Source organism: Prinia subflava, chromosome 4, assembly GCF_021018805.1.
Source record: "Prinia subflava isolate CZ2003 ecotype Zambia chromosome 4, Cam_Psub_1.2, whole genome shotgun sequence".
Classification (NCBI taxonomy): Eukaryota; Metazoa; Chordata; class Aves; order Passeriformes; family Cisticolidae; genus Prinia; species Prinia subflava.
The window spans coordinates 72412770-72429564 of NC_086250.1; the positions used below are offsets into that span (position 1 = coordinate 72412770).

The window sequence follows — 16795 nt, forward strand, 5'->3', positions numbered from 1 at the left end:
AGAACCAAACCCAACAGCCTTTGAAGAGGATACAGATTTATTTCACTTTAAAAAAACCAACCCAAACCCCACCCTGAACCCAACCAGCCACCCCAAGAGCGGTCGGGCTCCTTCCCTTTTCCAGCCTCTGCTAAAAAATAGGTGCTCTGATCTCTACACAAACATTAAACCTGAACTAATCAGCGGAGGGGAGGCCTGGGTTTAATTAATTTTGGCTAACGAGGCCCTTCTGCCTGGACCTTTCCTCCTCTGTCCTCCAGCAGGAAGGGAATCGCTGCCACTCCTGCGGCTCCATAAATATTCCAGACACACTGATCACGCCGGGAAGTTAAAAAAATTCCCCCTGACAGCAGCAAACAACGCACGGTTGATGTGCTGGGAGTGAAAAGCACATGGTTAAAAAAAAGGGGAATGCCCAAATCCCCCAAAATATTCCCGTGTCCCACGGGAACTGGGGACAACATGCAAGGGCTTGGAGAGGAGTAGGGACCCGGAGTGTGCACAGAATGTTGGGAGCAGCTCCGTGTCAGCTCTGCTCAATCCCTGGATCCTACAATCCCTGGATCCAACAATCCCTGGATCCAACAGTCCCTGGATCAAACAATCCCTGGATCAAACAATCCCTGGATCCTACAATGCCTGGATCCTACAATCCCTGGATCCTACAATCCCTGGATCCAACAGTCCCTGGATCAAACAATCCCTGGATAAAACAGTCCCTGGATCCTACAATCCCTGGATCCTACAATCTCTGGATCCTACAGTCCCTGGATCCAACAATCCCTGGATCCAACAATCCCTGGATCCAACAATCCCTGGCTAAAACAATCCCTGGATCCAACAATCCCTGGCTAAAACAATCCCTGGCTAAAACAATCCCTGGCTAAAACAATCCCTGGATCCAACAATCCCTGGAGAAAACAATCCCTGGATCAAACAATCCCTGGATCCAACAATCCCTGGATCCTACAATCCCTGGATCCAACAATCCCTGGATCAAACAACCAATCCCTGGATAAAACACGCGCAGACCTCGATTTGTGGCTCCGGTGTTTCCCCGCCGTGTTTGGTCTCTGAAGAACCTCACCAGTTACTCCCTGCTCCTAAAATCCTTCATCCCAAATTTCTGTTGGCTCCCCCACCTCCCCAGTCCCAGCTGAAGCTCCGTGTGAAGATCCTGGGAGATGAAAATCAGGGATAAAAGGTTTTGCTTCTCCCTGGGTCCCTCCTGGAGCCACCACGAGCAGCTGGAACACCTGGCCTACACCAGGTCACCCCATCCACAAAATCCCTGGAAAAATCCCATGGCACTGGAAATGCAGCTTTTTCCGGCTCAGGAAAAATGGAAACTGGGGGGAAAAAAAATCCTTCAGGACCCCAGGGTGGAGCTGCAGGTCCTGGCAGCACCAGGCTGGCTCTGCCTGGGATGGAGTTCCCTGTTCCCACACTGGGATTTGGGATTAAAGCTCCCAGCACAGCAAGGATCTTTTCCCTTTTCCCACTCTGCCTCCCAGCAAGGATGAGGCCATGGAAAGCTGGGGATTATCCCAGAGATCTGATAAAAATAAAAGGAAGTAGTTTAGGAAAGGTGACCTTGGCTCAGGGAATGCCTGGGAGGGAGGCGCTGCCTTTCCATCCCTTTGGGATTTGTTTTCCATCGTTTTTCCTTTGTTATTAAACCACTTTTATCTCTCCTGGATGCCTCAGCTGGCCCAGCTGAGCAGGGACAGCAGCACCACCAATCCCTGGATCCAGGGATCCAATGAACCAGGCAGGAACAAGGGGCTGCTCCAGGAAAACCGCAGGGAAATTCCAGGAAAGCCACCCAGGGGTGACACTGAGGGACAGGCAGCCCGTGCCAGGCTGACACCAAAGCCATGAGGAAGCTGATCCCAAGGGATGGGAGGAGAAGCGGGAAAGGGAGAGCAAACCCAGCCCTCTGAGGATCCACTGGGAGCTCCAGCTGGGGCTGTATCCCACATCCTCCCAGGGATTCCAGGGATCCCACTGGAATGGGGCTCAGCCACCACCAGCTCCACACACTGGGACAATTAAAGGACAGCACCAGCCTGGCTCAGGGTCCAGCTGATCCAAGCCAACAGCATAAAAGTTGGGCTCAGCAAAGCTCTGGGTCAGCTTTTCCTTAAAAAGGGTTATTCCAATGGAAAAAAAAACCAAAAAAGGAGGAAAAATCGGAAGCAAAAAAAATGCTGACTGGCAAAAAAACAACCAGATTGTTTCTCCATGATCCATTCCTAAAGTTCCCCGTTTTCCCAGGAGCTTGGCACAGCCAACACCTCCCCTGTGATAAAAACACCCCCGGAGGGGCTGGGGGCTCCCTGCTCTGCTCTGGAAAACAACAGAAAGGTCCGTGCGGGAACAGCCCGGGATTCACTCCCGCTTGGGTCCCCCGGTGCTGCGGCAGCGGCTCCGGAGGCTGTTCCACACCTCGGTGTACATCAGGGTGCCCACGAAGACGAAGGCGGTGCCCAGCCAGTGCCAGCCCGTGAAGGGGTTGCGGAAGTAGAGGATGGAGAAGATGAGGCTGACGAACTTGCGCAGCGTCACCACCAGCGTCACCGTCAGCGACGGGCACTCCGTGGTCAGGATGAAGACGCCGCGGATGCAGACGTACCTGGGAGCCACGGGGGTTAAGGGATGGCAGGGAGGGAGGTTTGGGATTCCCTCTGGGAATGGGGATGAGCAGGGGATGGGCAGCCCGGTGTGCAGGGGGAATTCCCTCCTGATGAGCTGGGTTCGAACTGGATCCTACAAACTCAGGGACATCCCAACTCTCCCAGTTCCCCCAGTGTTGGCAAAGGGTGACAATCCCTGCCACGGAGCCAAGGGAAGCTCCAAACTCCTCCATTTCCATGAAGCATAACTCCCAGAATCCCACAACAAACCAGGCTGGAAAAGACCTTTGAGATGATCAAGCCCAGCCTCAAAACCCGCAGTTCCCTTTCCCTGTATTTTTGGAATTCCACCAACAGCAGCTCCCGAGGGCAGGGAAGGCTCCAAGGATTTACCTCCTCCTGGGAGCCACAGGGGTTAAGGGATGGCAGGGATGGAGGCTGGGGATTCCCTCTGGGAATGACAAAGAGCAGGGGATGGGCAGCCGGCTGAGGAAATTCCCTCCTGGGATGGTTGGAACAGGACCCTACAAACTCAGGGACATCCCAAATCTCAGATGCCCCCACTGGAGCAGCTGGGGCTGACAACAGAAGCTCCAAACTTCTCCATTTCCATGGAGCACAAGTCCCAGAATCCCACAACAAACCAGGCTGGAAAAGACCTTTGAGATGATCAAGCCCAGCTTCAAAAACAGCGGTTCCTTTTCCCCGTATTTTTGGAGTTCCACCAAGAGCAGCTCCCAAGGGCAGGGAGGACTCCAAGGATTTACCTCCTCCTGGGAGCCACGGGGGTTAAGGGATGGCAGGGAGGGAGGTTGGGGATTCCCTCTGGGAATGCGGAGGAGCAGGGGATGGGCAGCCTGGTTTGGATGGGGAAATTCCCTCCTGGGATCAGGGTTGGAACAGGACCCTACGAGCTCAGGGAAACCCCAAATCTCAGGTGCCCCCACTGGAGCAGCTGGGGCTGACAACAGAAGCTCAAAACTCCTCCATTTCCATGGACACAAGTCCCAGAATTCCACAATGAACCACGCTGGAAAAGACCTTTGAGATGATCAAGTCCAACCTCAAAACCAGCGGTTCCCTTTCCCCGTATTTTTGGAGTTCCATCAAAAGCACCTCCCGAGGGCAGGGAGGACTCCAAGGATTTACCTCCTCCTGGGAGGAGGGGTCAAGGGATGGCAGGGATGGAGGTCTGGGATTCCCTCTGGGAATGGGGAGGAGCAGGGGATGGGCAGCCAGGTGTGCAGGGGGAATTCCCTCCTGATGAGCTGGGTTCGAACTGGATCCTACAAACTCAGGGACATCCCAACTCTCCCAGTTCCCCCAGTGTTGGCAAAGGGTGACAATCCCTGCCACGGAGCCAAGGGAAGCTCCAAACTCCTCCATTTCCAAGGAGCACAAGTCCCAGAATCCCAGAACAAACCAGGCTGGAAAAGACCTTTGAGATGATCGAGTCCAACCTAAAAACCCGCAGTTCCCTTTCCCCGTATTTTTGGAATTCCACCAACAGCAGCTCCCGAGGGCAGGGAAGGCTCCAAGGATTTACCTCCTCCTGGGAGCCAGGGGGTTAAGGGATGGCAGGGATGGAGGCTGGGGGTTCCCTCTGGGAATGACAAAGAGCAGGGGATGGGCAGCCGGGTGGGGAAATTCCCTCCTGGGATGGTTGGAACAGGACCCTACAAACTCAGGGACATCCCAAATCTCAGATGCCCCCACTGGAGCAGCTGGGGCTGACAACAGAAGCTCCAAACTCCTCCATTTCCATGGAGCACAAGTCCCAGAATCCCAGAACAAACCAGGCTGGAAAAGACCTTTGAGATGATCGAGTCCAGCCTCAAAAACCAGCGGTTCCCTTTCCCTGTATTTTTGGAGTTCCACCAACAGCAGCTCCCGAGGGCAGGGAAGGCTCCAAGGATTTACCTCCTCCTGGGAGCCACGGGGGTTAAGGGATGGAAGGGATGGAGGCTGGGGATTCCCTCTGGGAATGGCGAGGAGCAGGGGATGGGCAGCCTGGTTTGGATGGGGAAATTCCCTCCTGGGATGGTTGGAACAGGACCCTACGAGCTCAGGGAAACCCCAAATCTCAGGTGCCCCCATTGGAGCAGCTGGGGCTGACAACAGAAGCTCGAAACTCCTCCATTTCCATGGAGCACAAGTCCCAGAATCCCAGAACAAACCAGGCTGGAAAACATCTTTAAGATGATCGAGTCCAACCTAAAAACCAGCGGTTCCCTTTCCCTGTATTTTTGGAGTTCCACCAAGAGCAGCTCCCAAGGGCAGGGAGGACTCCAAGGATTTACCTCCTCCTGGGAGCCAGGGGGTTAAGGGATGGCAGGGATGGAGGCTGGGGATTCCCTCTGGGAATGACAAAGAGCAGGGGATGGGCAGCCCGGTGTGCAGGGGGGAAATTCCCTTCTGGGATTAGCTGGGTTCGAACTGGATCCTACAAACTCAGGGACATCCCAACTCTCCCAGTTCCCCCAGTGTTGGCAAAGGGTGACAATCCCTGCCACGGAGCCAAGGGAAGCTCCAAACTCCTCCATTTCCATGGACACAAGTCCCAGAATCCCAGAACAAACCAGGCTGGAAAAGACCTTTGAGATGATCGAGTCCAGCCTCAAAACCAGCGGTTCCCTTTCCCCGTATTTTTGGAATTCCACCAACAGCAGCTCCCGAGGGCAGGGAAGGCTCCAAGGATTTAGGAACCCAACCCCAATCCTGCTTTATCCCACTGGGATGAAGGATAAAGGATAAAGGATAAAGGATACTGGGTGATGACGTTCATGAGGAGGTAGAACCACATGATTGGCAGGGTGAGGCCGATCACCGGCACCTGGAACGGCTCTGCAGGGAAAAAGGACGGGATGAGGGGATGAGGTCACGGCTGGAGGAGCCTCTCTCTCCTTCCCAGGACTATCCAGGACTCCTGCAGCCTTACACAGCCCTTCTGCTTGGAATTCCGGAGAGGAAAAAAGGAAAAATTAGGGAAAATATTGGGAGAAAAGCTCTGTCTTGCTGTCCTGTGTTGGAGCTCTCATGCTGGAGGAATCCACTCTGTTCCCATGGCAAACCCTGGGAAGCTCCAGGAAAAATCCCAGCAGGTCCATGTTTATATCCCTTATTGAGGATTAGGTCCTGGTACTCCTGGTACTCCCTTCCTCTTCCCAGGGATCATTCCTGGATGGGGCTGGTGTGTGGGAATTAGTAGGAAACTTGGGCTTTCATCATGGAATCATGGAATGGTTCCTTAAATTCCACCCCCTGCCACCACCCCAGGGTGCTCCAAGCCCATCCAGCCTGGCCTTGGACACTTCCAGGGATCCAGGGGCAGCTGGATGTGGGAATTCCATCTTCTCTGGGAATTCCAGCCCAGCCCCTCCCCACCCTCCCAGCCAAGAATTCCTTCCTGCAAATCCCTCAAAATTCAAAGGGCTTGGAACACCCCAAGACACAGGGAGGAAACTTCCCAGAGGGTTTTCCAGAGGACAGGAGAGCCCAGGATCCCTGGGCACAGCACTCACCAGACTGGTTGAAGAGCACGGCGTGCTGGTAAATGTTGGGAGCCAGGAGCAGGAATCCAGGGAGAGGCAGGGCGTGCTGGGGGGGAGAAACAGATCCATGGTGGGACCAGGGGATGGGAATCCACCCCAATTCCCGGCTGGAAGGCGGCTGGATCAGAGCTCTGGTCCGTCCTGGCAGTGTGGGATCCTTTTTGTGCCAGCCCAGGAGCGGAAAGGGCCTCGGAGCAGGGAAAGCCCCAGGGACTCACGTTGTAGAACAGAGCCTCCTTGGAGTGCTTCCCAAATTTCTGGTACAGAGTCTCCTGGAAAATCCCCATCCTGGCAGACATCAGCAGGGCAAAGGTGAGGGCAGCAATACCTGGAAGGGAAGCGCAGCCCTGCAGCTTCGACTCACCAAACCTGGGAACAAAAACAACCCCAAACTGCCCAGACTTGACAAGAAAACTGATAACGATTCTTGGCTTTGATCCCAGGCTGAGATCCCAGAGATGTCCAGAAAATACCAGGGATGCACCGACAACAATCAATCCCAGATTTCCCAAAGAGCCACCAACAGGCCCAGGGTGGAGGTAGAAAAAACAGACTTTAAACCTCCTCCTAAACCTCCTCGGTGAAATCCTGTGCTGAAGGAACACAGGAACAGCTCCAGCCCCTCTCCCTCTCTGCTCCAGGCAGGGCTGCTCTTGCCAAGAGAATTCCCAGAGTCCTGCCAGTATCCCGGAAATATGGCTCCCACATACCCAGCAGCCACCAGAGGAAAGCCTGGGGTCCGTCCTCTTCATTTAAGCTGGAGTCAGAAGCCTGAAGGGAGACACGAGAGTCACCAAGAGCCACCGGGTCCCTGTGGCTGCCCCACACCTCCCTCCTGCCACAGCCTTCCCACCCTGCTCCAGGGAATGCAGAGATTCCAGCAAAAAAGGAACGGCCTTTGATGAAACTCAACTCCTTCAACCACAAAAATAATCACTGTCGCTTTTCCAGCTCTCAAAGCCAGCCCCTTCCCAGGTTCCTGTGTCTCCATTCCCAGGTTCCTGCATCCCTATCCCATTCCCAGACTCCTGTGTCCCCATTCCCAGATTCCTGTGCCCCCATTCCCAGATTCCTGTGCCCCCATTCCCAAGTTCCCATGTCCCCAGCCCATTCCCAGGTCCCTGTTCCCCATCCCATTCCCAAGTTCCCATGTCCCCATTCCCACATTCCCGTGTCCCCATCCCAGAGCTGTAGGAAGCAATAACAGCTCTGGCCCAGCCCCAGTCAGGAGCTAAACCAGCCCCAAATCCGGGCCTGTGGTCAGGGAATCGAGGACAGAGGGCTGAGGGCACAGCTCTGTGCCCGTGGTTCAGGGAAATTCAGATTATTCCCTTTGCCACAGCTGCCAAAATTCCATCCCTGGACTGACACAGAGCCCAGCTCTCCCTCAGCTCTGTGGTTCAGGAAAAATCAGATTATTCCCTTTGCCACAGCTGCCAAAATTCCATCCCTGGACTGACACAGAGCCCAGCTCTCCCTCAGCTCTGTGCTTCAGGGAAAATCAAATTATTCCCTTTGCCACAGCGCCAGCTCGACCCCAAAATTCCATCCCTGGACTGACACAGAGCCCAGCACTCTCTCAGCTCTTCTGAGGACAAAGAGCTCGGAAATGATGGGGAATGTGGAGCTTTGATTTCATTTCCCCTTCGTTTCCAGCCTCTCCCAGCTGGATTAAGTGCAGCCAGTTTTCCCCTGGCTGCCACTTTGTGCCATTTTTTTGTCACCAGCTGACCCAGGAAAATCTCCACATGGATTTGCTTCCCTCCCTCCTGCTCTTTATTTAAGGGTCAGCTGGATGACAACAGGCCTGGAAAAACCCAGCCTGAAAGGCAACAATCCCTCGTGGGATGGAAAAAGGGAAAAATTCAGGTGGCTGGGCTTTGTTTGGGATTCTCCTGCTCCTGCCTGCAACACACGGCAAGAAAAAGCAGCTTCCTTCTGTCACCTCTGAGGCAAAAAAAAAAGAGGTTTATTCCCAGCAAAAAGAGGTTTATACCCAGCAAAAAGAGGTTTATTCCCAGGTGAGGAGACACCTGTAGTGAAATAAAACCCACATGTCTGTGCATCCAAACCACAGGAAAATAAAACCAGGAGGAAAAGCTCCTGGGGAGCAGAGGCAGGAGACTCCTCGTGTCTCCGTGAATAATCCAAGGGAATTCCCGAGGATCCCAGCCCTTACCACTTGCTTTGCAGACATGAAGGTGCAGGTGAAGATGCCCAGGGACACCAGGGCTATGGAGGTGTACTTGGACACGCTGTACCTGCACAAGAGGGACAAGGGACACGTCACCCACCCCGCCTGGCACTGCCCACCCCCTGCTCCTCGGCATTCCTGCTCCAAACCTGGCACATTCCCACCTCCCCACCCCGGGAGGGACAGCTGGCTCCAGCTCAGCACCTCCAGAGGTTTTCTCCCAACGTTTATCCCAGTTTATCCCACAGCTCCAGCCTTGACTCTGCAGGCACAGCTCAGCGTTATCAGCGTGTTATCAGCCTGTTATCAGCCTGTTATCAGCCTGTTATCAGCCTGTTATCAGCCTGTTATCAGCACTGCTGGAGCCACAGCCCCCAGCACAAGGGAGGCACTGAGCTCCATCCCAGCCAGAGCCAGCACTTCCAGAAGAGCCAGGAGTGAACACAGAGGCTGTGTAAAATCTCTTCCCAGCCCATAATTCCCTCCAAGAAATGAGGAAGAGGTGGAAATGCCACCCGGAACTATCCCAGCCTCTATTCCACGTGCTCTGTCCCAGTTTCCCATCATTAAAATAAGAATATTTAACAGGGAAAGGGATGGCACAAAACACCCACCAGAATTAAAACCATTCCTTAAAGACAGGAAGTCTGGGATTTACCTTTTCTTCAGGATGATGACTCCTAGAGCCATGCTTGCTATGAGAGAACCCTGGGGGAAGGAAAAAAACAGGAAAAGAAAACCCAAACAGGAGGTGAGCAGGCCAGAATTCTCCAGACTGGGACGCTCATCCCAAAAATGACAAAAATCCCAAAAAATCCCAAAGGGACGCTGCAAACTCCGTGTGCTGGAAGCCAAAGCACCGAGAGGAACACCAGGTCTGAAGCAGGAAAAACTGACAGGGAGAAGGAATGGCTTCCTCAAGGCTGGATACTGGGAAAATTCCTGCCCTGAAAGGTTTTCCAGCCCTGGCACAGCTGCCCAGGGCAGGGGTGGAGCTCCCATCCCTGGAGGGGTTTTCCAAGCCCTGTGGGGGTGGCACTTGGGGACAATGGGGCAGTGGTGGCCTTGGCACTGTGGGAATGGTTGGACTCTGAGTTTAAAGTTCTTTTCCTGCCTCAGTGATCCCATGAGTCCCTTCCTCCAGGAAAAGGGGAGAGGGTGAGCTCGGAATGGGGATACTGGGTTGGATCCCCTGGCCAGGGAACCTCTCCTTCTTTTATTCCAGTGTGTGTGACCAGAACGTGGCCAAACCCCACTGGTTTAACTGGGAACAGGAGCCCAGCTCCAGGACTGACTGCAGGACCAGAACCACCCCTCAGAGCTCACGTGGGACAGGTCTCCCTCAGCGTGGGCTGGTTTTGTCCTTCTGAACCTCTCCTGACTCCAGATATTCCACCCCCAGGACGTGCTGTGGGAAAACAGCTCCCATCAGGAGATTTTGTTCTTCCCTGCAGCTGGGGCTCCATTTCCTTGGGATTTGAAAGATCTTTTAGCCTGGCTAAAATGGATCTTTCATCCACACTCAGGTGAGGATGCAGTTTAATGGGCTTTTTCCCAAAGCAAAGATGTGTGCAGGCGGAATTAGGCTGAATCCCAAATCCCAAATCCCAAATCCAACCTCTCTGAGCTGCCATTAACCACTTGGTGGCAGGGAAAGCTGGATCCTTTTGGCCAACCAGAGTCTGGGATTGGTTTTGCCACTGTCACTTCCCCCTCACCTCTGGAATTCCAAAGCCAGTCTGAGCCTGTTTCCCTGTCTGTCCATTAAACCAGAATTTAATCATCAACACCATAAAGTGAAACCTTTGGAGCGAGGCTGCTCTCCCCCACCAGCTGCAGTTCAGGATTTCCACAGGGGTGTGGCAGGGGTAATTCCAGCAGAAATGGTGGAATGGGATCCCAGGAGGAGGAGCAAGAGGAGGAGGAGGAGGGGGCTCACCGAGCGGAAGATCATGTGCAGCGGCATCGCGATGTTCAGGTTCAGGGCGTAGTTATTGACCACGCTGACGGTGAAGAACATGGCCACCATGATGAAATAGTTCCTGGAACATGGAAAAACGCCTGGGGAGGTGTGCAGGAACCTCCCTGGGATGCTGAGAGACCCCTCGGGAACGATGGTGGATGGACAGAGAGGGCTGGAGCGGAGCGGAGCTCCCGGGTCTGTCACCGAGCTCAGTGGAGAAAGGTGAACTGAATTTAGGTGATTTTCCAGGAAAACTCTCCCACCACACCAAATCCCAGAGATAAAAAGCTCTTTAAGCACAGCAAACTCTTCCCTGTGCAAAATTCCTGTGGCAGGGAGGGATCTGATCCCTCTGATCCTTCTGAACTCTGGCGATTTCCCATTAACAATTCCCGATAAATGAGCGCGGGTTTTATCCGGCCTGACAGCTCCCCAAAGCTCTGAAGATGCTGCAGGATGGATGGGATTCACACAGGGCAAAGGGAAAAGCCATTTCAGGAAAAGCTTTTTGGGGATAAGGGAGATCCAGGCGATTCCTGCTCGGGAAAACCCCGGGGCTGTACCTGATGGGGATGGCCGGGCGCTTCCTCCCAAAGTCGGCCTCGAAGATGAAACCTTCCACGGCGATGAAGAGGAACTGGGAGAAGGTCACGATGTTCCCACATCCCGGGAACTGCCTGCAGGCACACAGAAACAGGCATCAGAGCCATTCCAGGCACTGGGATCCAATAAAAGGAGGCAGCAGCTCCTTATCCCACAGCCAGCGTCACCCTGGAGAGGCTCCACGCAGGGTTTGTGCAAAGCCCTTCCTCAAACGTTCCCCAAGAGGAACTGATCAGAAAGTGGAAGAAAAATCTGCTGGATCTCCCTCCTTCCCATGGGAAGTGGCTTTAGGAGGACTCATCCCTTGCTCAGAGCTGCTGGGTTTGTTAGAGGTCAGGCAATCTGAGGGGATCTGCTTTCCCGGGAGGAAAAGGCAGCTGGGAATTCAGTATTCCCTGTTCCCGCTGCAGGAGGGAAGCGCCAAGGTCAGGTCTGTGCTGGTGGAGTGTCCCTGGTTCGGATCTGCTCAATCTCCTCTAAAAAAGCTTCGGCTCCCCTGGGATTTCTGGATGCCAAAAAGAAAAAAACCCAGAAAAAACCCCAACTTTGGTTGTGGGTTCTAGAAGGGACTGAAACTCCTCACAGGAGCCCAAAAAACTTCCTGGCAGTAAATCCCACGTGACATCCATGGACCTTGTTAATGTGACACCAACTCCTCAAGGCTTCCAAATTTTGTCTGAGCTCAAAAAGGACCCTCTTAGTCCCTTTCTGTCCCCCTTAGAGGGACCCAGGAACGCAGAAATGCCAAAAGCAAAGGCAAGGTTTGTGTTTATCCCATGGGAACAGGAATTCCACAGCAGGGAATCCAAACAAAGCCTCCCTGCACCCTGATCCTCCCTCAGGAGCTCAGAGGAGGCCGTGACAGGGCAGATAATGACAAAGCTCCTGGGAGATAGAGGGATTTTGGGAATCTTTCCTCTTTTTTTTTTGTTCTGGTGCAAGACAGAAACCGAGTTCAAGGATTCCTGGGAGAGTCGTGCTATCCCTGGATGCAGTTTTGCAGGATTCAAGCTGGGAGATGCCCTGGAAAACAGGAATTCCCAAGCTGCCTCCTCTGAGCTCTCCTCTGTCACCCCACAGAGCTGTCAGGAGCAGCAGCGACCTGGGGAGCGCAGGGCTGACACAACAGCACCTGGAAAAATCCTCTTTTCCCTGCTTTTTCCCTGCTTCTTCCCTGCTTTTCCCTGCTTTTTCCCTGCTTTTTCCCTGCTTTTTCCCTGCTTTTCCCCTGCTTTTTCCCTGCTTTTCCCCCTGCTTTCCCCCCTGCTTTTTTCCCTGCTTTTCCCCCTGCTTTCCCCCCTGCTTTTTTCCCTGCTTTTCCCCCTGCTTTTTTCCCTGCTTTTCCCCTGCTTTTCCCCTGCTTTTTCCCTTGCTTTTTTCCCTGCTTTTTTCCCTTGCTTTTTTCCCTGCTTTTCCCCTGCTTTTTCCCTGCTTTTTCCCTGCTTTTCCCCCTGCTTTTCCCCCTGCTTTTTTCCCTTGCTTTTTCCCTGCTTTTCCCCTGCTTTTCCCCCGCTTTTCCCCTGCTTTTTCCCTGCTTTCCCCCTGCTTTTCCCCTGCTTTTTCCCTGCTTTTCTCCTGCTTTTCCCCCTGCTTTTCCCCCTGCTTTTCCCCCTGCTTTTTTCCCTTGCTTTTTCCCCTGCTTTTCCCCTGCTTTTCCCCCTGCTTTTCCCCCTGCTTTTCCCCTGCTTTCCCCCTGCTTTTCCCAGGGATTGGCACCACCCTGAGCCACTCCCCTCTGCCCACCTGCCAAACCCCACATTCTCCCCAGCTTTGTTATCCATAAAACCTCAAGGCTGAGGCTGAAAAGTTCCCCAAAAGTTCCTGGGAGAAAGGGAAGAGACCTTGAAGCAGAGGCAGAAGCTCCAGGATTGCAGATCTGAGCTCCAGAGGGATCACCAGGAGCTGCAAACCTGGGATAACCCAAGGCTGGAATTTGCCTCCTCCCAGACCACACATCCCTGGACACGACCCCACTTGATCAGCGGTGTTGGCACTCAGGGTTTTGTGCTGGCTGATAAGAGAGAGATAAGGAAGGGCCCCTTCTTTGGCTCACAATCCTCACTCAGATGCACCTAAAAAATGAGGCAAGTCTGGATCTATCAACCCAAAATCTGCTTCAGCTGTAATCAACAGAGAAGAGTCCTCCCAGCAAGAAATATCCCTGCTCTCTCTCCTACTTCACCACATGGAAAGGGAGAAAATCTGATTTTTGGGGCCTGATTTACACCCCTTCCACACCAATGTAAGCCCCTAAAATTAAGACATTTGAGATTTCTTGTTCTGCCTCCACAGCCCCGCAGAAATATTTCTCCCTCTGCTCTGCAGCCACTCTCCACACGTTTAAAGTCTTTTGTCTGCCCTCAGGCATTTCCAGACTAAACACTTCTCATTCCTTTACCTCCCTTATAAATCCTGAGCAAACTTCTTCCCAATCACCTTTGCTATTCCTCACCAGCCTGGTCACTGCTTTTTCCTGGGATCCTGCTCCAGGATTTTGCATATTTTGGGGATATCCAGCTGCAGGAGGAACTTTTCCTCCCAAAACCCAACGAAATAATCGGTGCCATCCCAATTTTGGGACTAAAGGTGAGAAGGGCAAGTAAAAGGTACAGGAATGAGTTGTTGGGAATGGAGGAATTTTTAAAGACATGCTTAAAAGAAGGTCTTGTGTGTAAAAAGCAGCTTTAATTGGACTTGTGGAATTTGCTGCTCTGGGGTTTAGTGACCTTTGAATAATTCAGTCTTTGAACAGGGCCAAATGTTTTGGTTTAAGGTTTGCTTGGAGGAGACACGAGTGGCAAAAAGCCAGATCCAAAGGGGATTTTTGCTTTTTTCATCCCTGCTCTGTCACTGATGCTGCAACAGCAGCCAGGCAGGAAAGGCAGAGGTTGGAGCAATCCCTCAAAGACAACTCCTCACACAAGGTCTCCTCTTCCAGGAACTGCTTCTTGATTTATCCAGGGACTGTGCAACCTGCTGAAGCCTGGATTGGAGCAAATATCCCAACTGCTGGAATGTGCAGACCCTTTCTCCTTTAATAATCTGGGATATTAATGGGCTGGGAGGGAGTCAGGGCTGTTTGTGAAAGCTGAGGTGCACTGAGGGCTCAGCCCCACGCTGGCTCACTGGGGTTTTACACCCCAAACCAGTGCAGGCATCGCTTTTTATTTCCAGTCAGGCTTTCCCTGCTTCCTCCCCAGCCCTTCCAGCCTTCCTCCATCAGGGTGAGGATGGTGAGATCCCCAAAAACATCAAGGTGAGATCTCCAAAAACATCAAGGTGAGGATGGTGAGATCCATAAAAACATCAGGGTGAGGATGATGAAATCCCCAAAAACATCAGGGTGAGAATGGTCAGGGTGAGGATGGTGAGATCCCCAAAAATATCACAGTGAGGATGGTGAAATCCCCAAAAACATCAGGAGGAGGAAGCTGAGATCCCAAAAACATCAGGGTGAGGAAGCTGAGATCCCCAAAAACAACACGGTGACGATGGTGAGACCCCAAAACATCAGGGTGAGGATGATGAGATCCATAAAAACATCAGGGTGAGAATGGTCAGGGTGAGGATGGTGAGATCCCCAAAAATATGACAGTGAGGATGGTGAGATCCCCAAAAACATCAGGGTGAGGAAGCTGAGATCCCCAAAAACATCAAGGTGAGATCACCAAAACCACCATGGTGATGATGGTGAGATCCCCAAAACAACATGGTGACAATAGTGAGACCCCAAAACATTAAGGTGAGGATGGTGAGATCCATAAAAACATCAAAGTGAGGATGGTGAGATCCCCAAAAACATCAGGGGGAGGAAGCTGAGATCCCCAAAAACATCAGGGTTAGTATGGTGAAATCCCCAAAAACATCAAGGTGAGGAAGCTGAGATCCCCAAAAACATGGTGATGATGGTGAGACCCCAAAATATCACGGTGAGGAGGATGGTGAGATCCTCAAAAATATCAGAGTGAGGATGGTGAGATCCCCAAAAACATCAGGGTGAGGAAGCTGAGATCCTCAAAAACACCAGAGTGAGGATGATGAAATCCCCAAAAACATCAAGGTGAGGATGATGAAATCCCCAAAAACATCAGGGTGAGGAGGATGGTGAGATCCCCAAAAATATCAGAGTGAGGATGGTGAGATCCCCAAACACATCAAGGTGAGGATGGTGAGACCCCCAAAAACATCAAGGTGAGATCCCCAAAACCATCATGGTGACAATGGTGAGATCCCCAAAAACATCAAGGTGAGGATGATGAAATCCTCAAAAACACCAGGGTGAGGATGGTGAGATCCCCAAAAACATCAGGGTGAGGATGGTGAGATCCCCAAAAATATCACGGGGAGGATGGTGAGATCCCCAAAAACATCAGGGTGAGGATGGTGAGATCCCCAAAAATATCAGGGGGAGGATGATGAGATCCCCAAAAACACCCGGGTGAGGATGCTGAGATCCTCAAAAACATCAAGGTGAGGATGGTGAGATCCTCAAAAATATCAAGGTGAGGAAGCTGAGATCCCCCAAAACAACATGGTGACGATGGTGAGACCCAAAACATCAGGGTGAGGAAGCTGAGATCCTCAAAAACACCAGAGTGAGGATGATGAAATCCCCAAGAACATCAAGGTGAGGATGATGAAATCTTCACAAACATCAAGGTGAGGAAGCTGAGCTCCTCAAAACCCCTCAGCCCCCAGTGTGGGGATTCAAGGGGACTCGGTGACTTTGCAGCGAGTGGCGATTCCCAGGACCGCACTTCCAGAGTGAAACATTCCCTGCATTCGGCAGGCGCAGCTCCCGCACGGCTCCTCCGCGGGGTTTCAGCTCCGGAGCCGGGCGGGATGCGCTGGGGACACGCCGGGGACACGCCGGTCCCTGTGCCCGTGGAGAGGGGACATCCCCCGTGCCAGGACCGAGGGGACAACCCGCAAACATCCCCAAAATCCCCACCCGGCCGGGACACAGCGCCCCGATCCAGCTCCGGGCTCACCCATGAGGAGCGCCAAGGCCTGAGGGGGTTAAACCCCCTCAGTGCCAGCCGCGGGTGCCCCCACACCCCAAATCCCCCCAAAACCCAGCCGGGCACCGCTGCTGCTGCCTCCCCTCACACACCCCGAGGCCTCACCCCGATCCCTTTGGAAAGGGCTCCCTGACCTTTTTATCCCTCCCCTAAATCCTCTCCGCGGCCCCGCACCTGACCAGCAGCTCCAGGAACACCACGTTGCTGCAGCAGCCGCCGAACACCAGCCCCACCGCCACGGCCGGGTGCATGGTGTCGCTCCGGGCAACGAGGCGGCGTCCCGGGCCGCCCCCGCATCCCGATCCCGGGATTCTGCCCCGCTCCCGGCCCCGGCCCCGCCGCCCCCGCTTCCTCCGGCCGCCGGTGGCTCGCCGGGACTACAACTCCCGGCAGGCACCGCGCCGCCTCAGCGCGGCTCCCGGCGGGCGCCCCGCCGCGGGGCACGATGGGAGTTGTAGTTCTGAGATGAAGGGTGTAATGGCGGCGCTGAGGTGGCGTCAGGAGGAGGCGCGGCTCCAGCGCGGTTTGAGGTGAGGAGCAGCCCGTAATTGACTTTTTGGGGTTATTTAGTGACCCCAAAACGCCAGTTAGAGGCAGCTCCTAAGGATCCCGTGCCAAAGAATTCTTTCGCTGTTCAAGATAATAATTATTATTGAAAGGCTGGGAGAGCTGGGAGTGCTCACCTGGAGAGGAGAAGGCTCCAGGGAGAGCTTCCAGCACATTCCAGGGCCTGAAGGGGCTCCAGGAGAGCTGCAGAGGGACTGGGGACAAGGGACAGAGGGACAGCACACAGGGAATGGCTCCCACTGCCAGAGGGCAGGGCTGGA

The 16795-nt window shown here is 53.5% G+C and overlaps 1 protein-coding gene across 2 annotated transcripts; it reads right to left on the reverse strand.

Moving 5' to 3' along the window:
• SLC35B4 (solute carrier family 35 member B4) lies at positions 1 to 16346 on the reverse strand. Of its 2 annotated transcripts, none has more exons than XM_063397139.1 (10): positions 16143 to 16346; positions 10908 to 11021; positions 10321 to 10423; positions 9040 to 9089; positions 8367 to 8448; positions 6898 to 6958; positions 6406 to 6515; positions 6158 to 6233; positions 5405 to 5480; positions 1 to 2642 (listed from the first exon to the last, which is right to left on the reverse strand). In XM_063397139.1, exons 1-10 carry the CDS (start codon positions 16217 to 16219, stop codon positions 2144 to 2146), a joined length of 1248 nt encoding a protein of 415 aa, XP_063253209.1. In that variant the 5' UTR covers positions 16220 to 16346; the 3' UTR covers positions 1 to 2143. The 2 variants fall into 2 exon arrangements, with proteins under 2 accessions (XP_063253209.1, XP_063253210.1); XM_063397140.1 differs by having other exon boundaries at positions 2240 to 2635; positions 16143 to 16345.
• Positions 16347 to 16795: the final 449 nt, after the last annotated feature.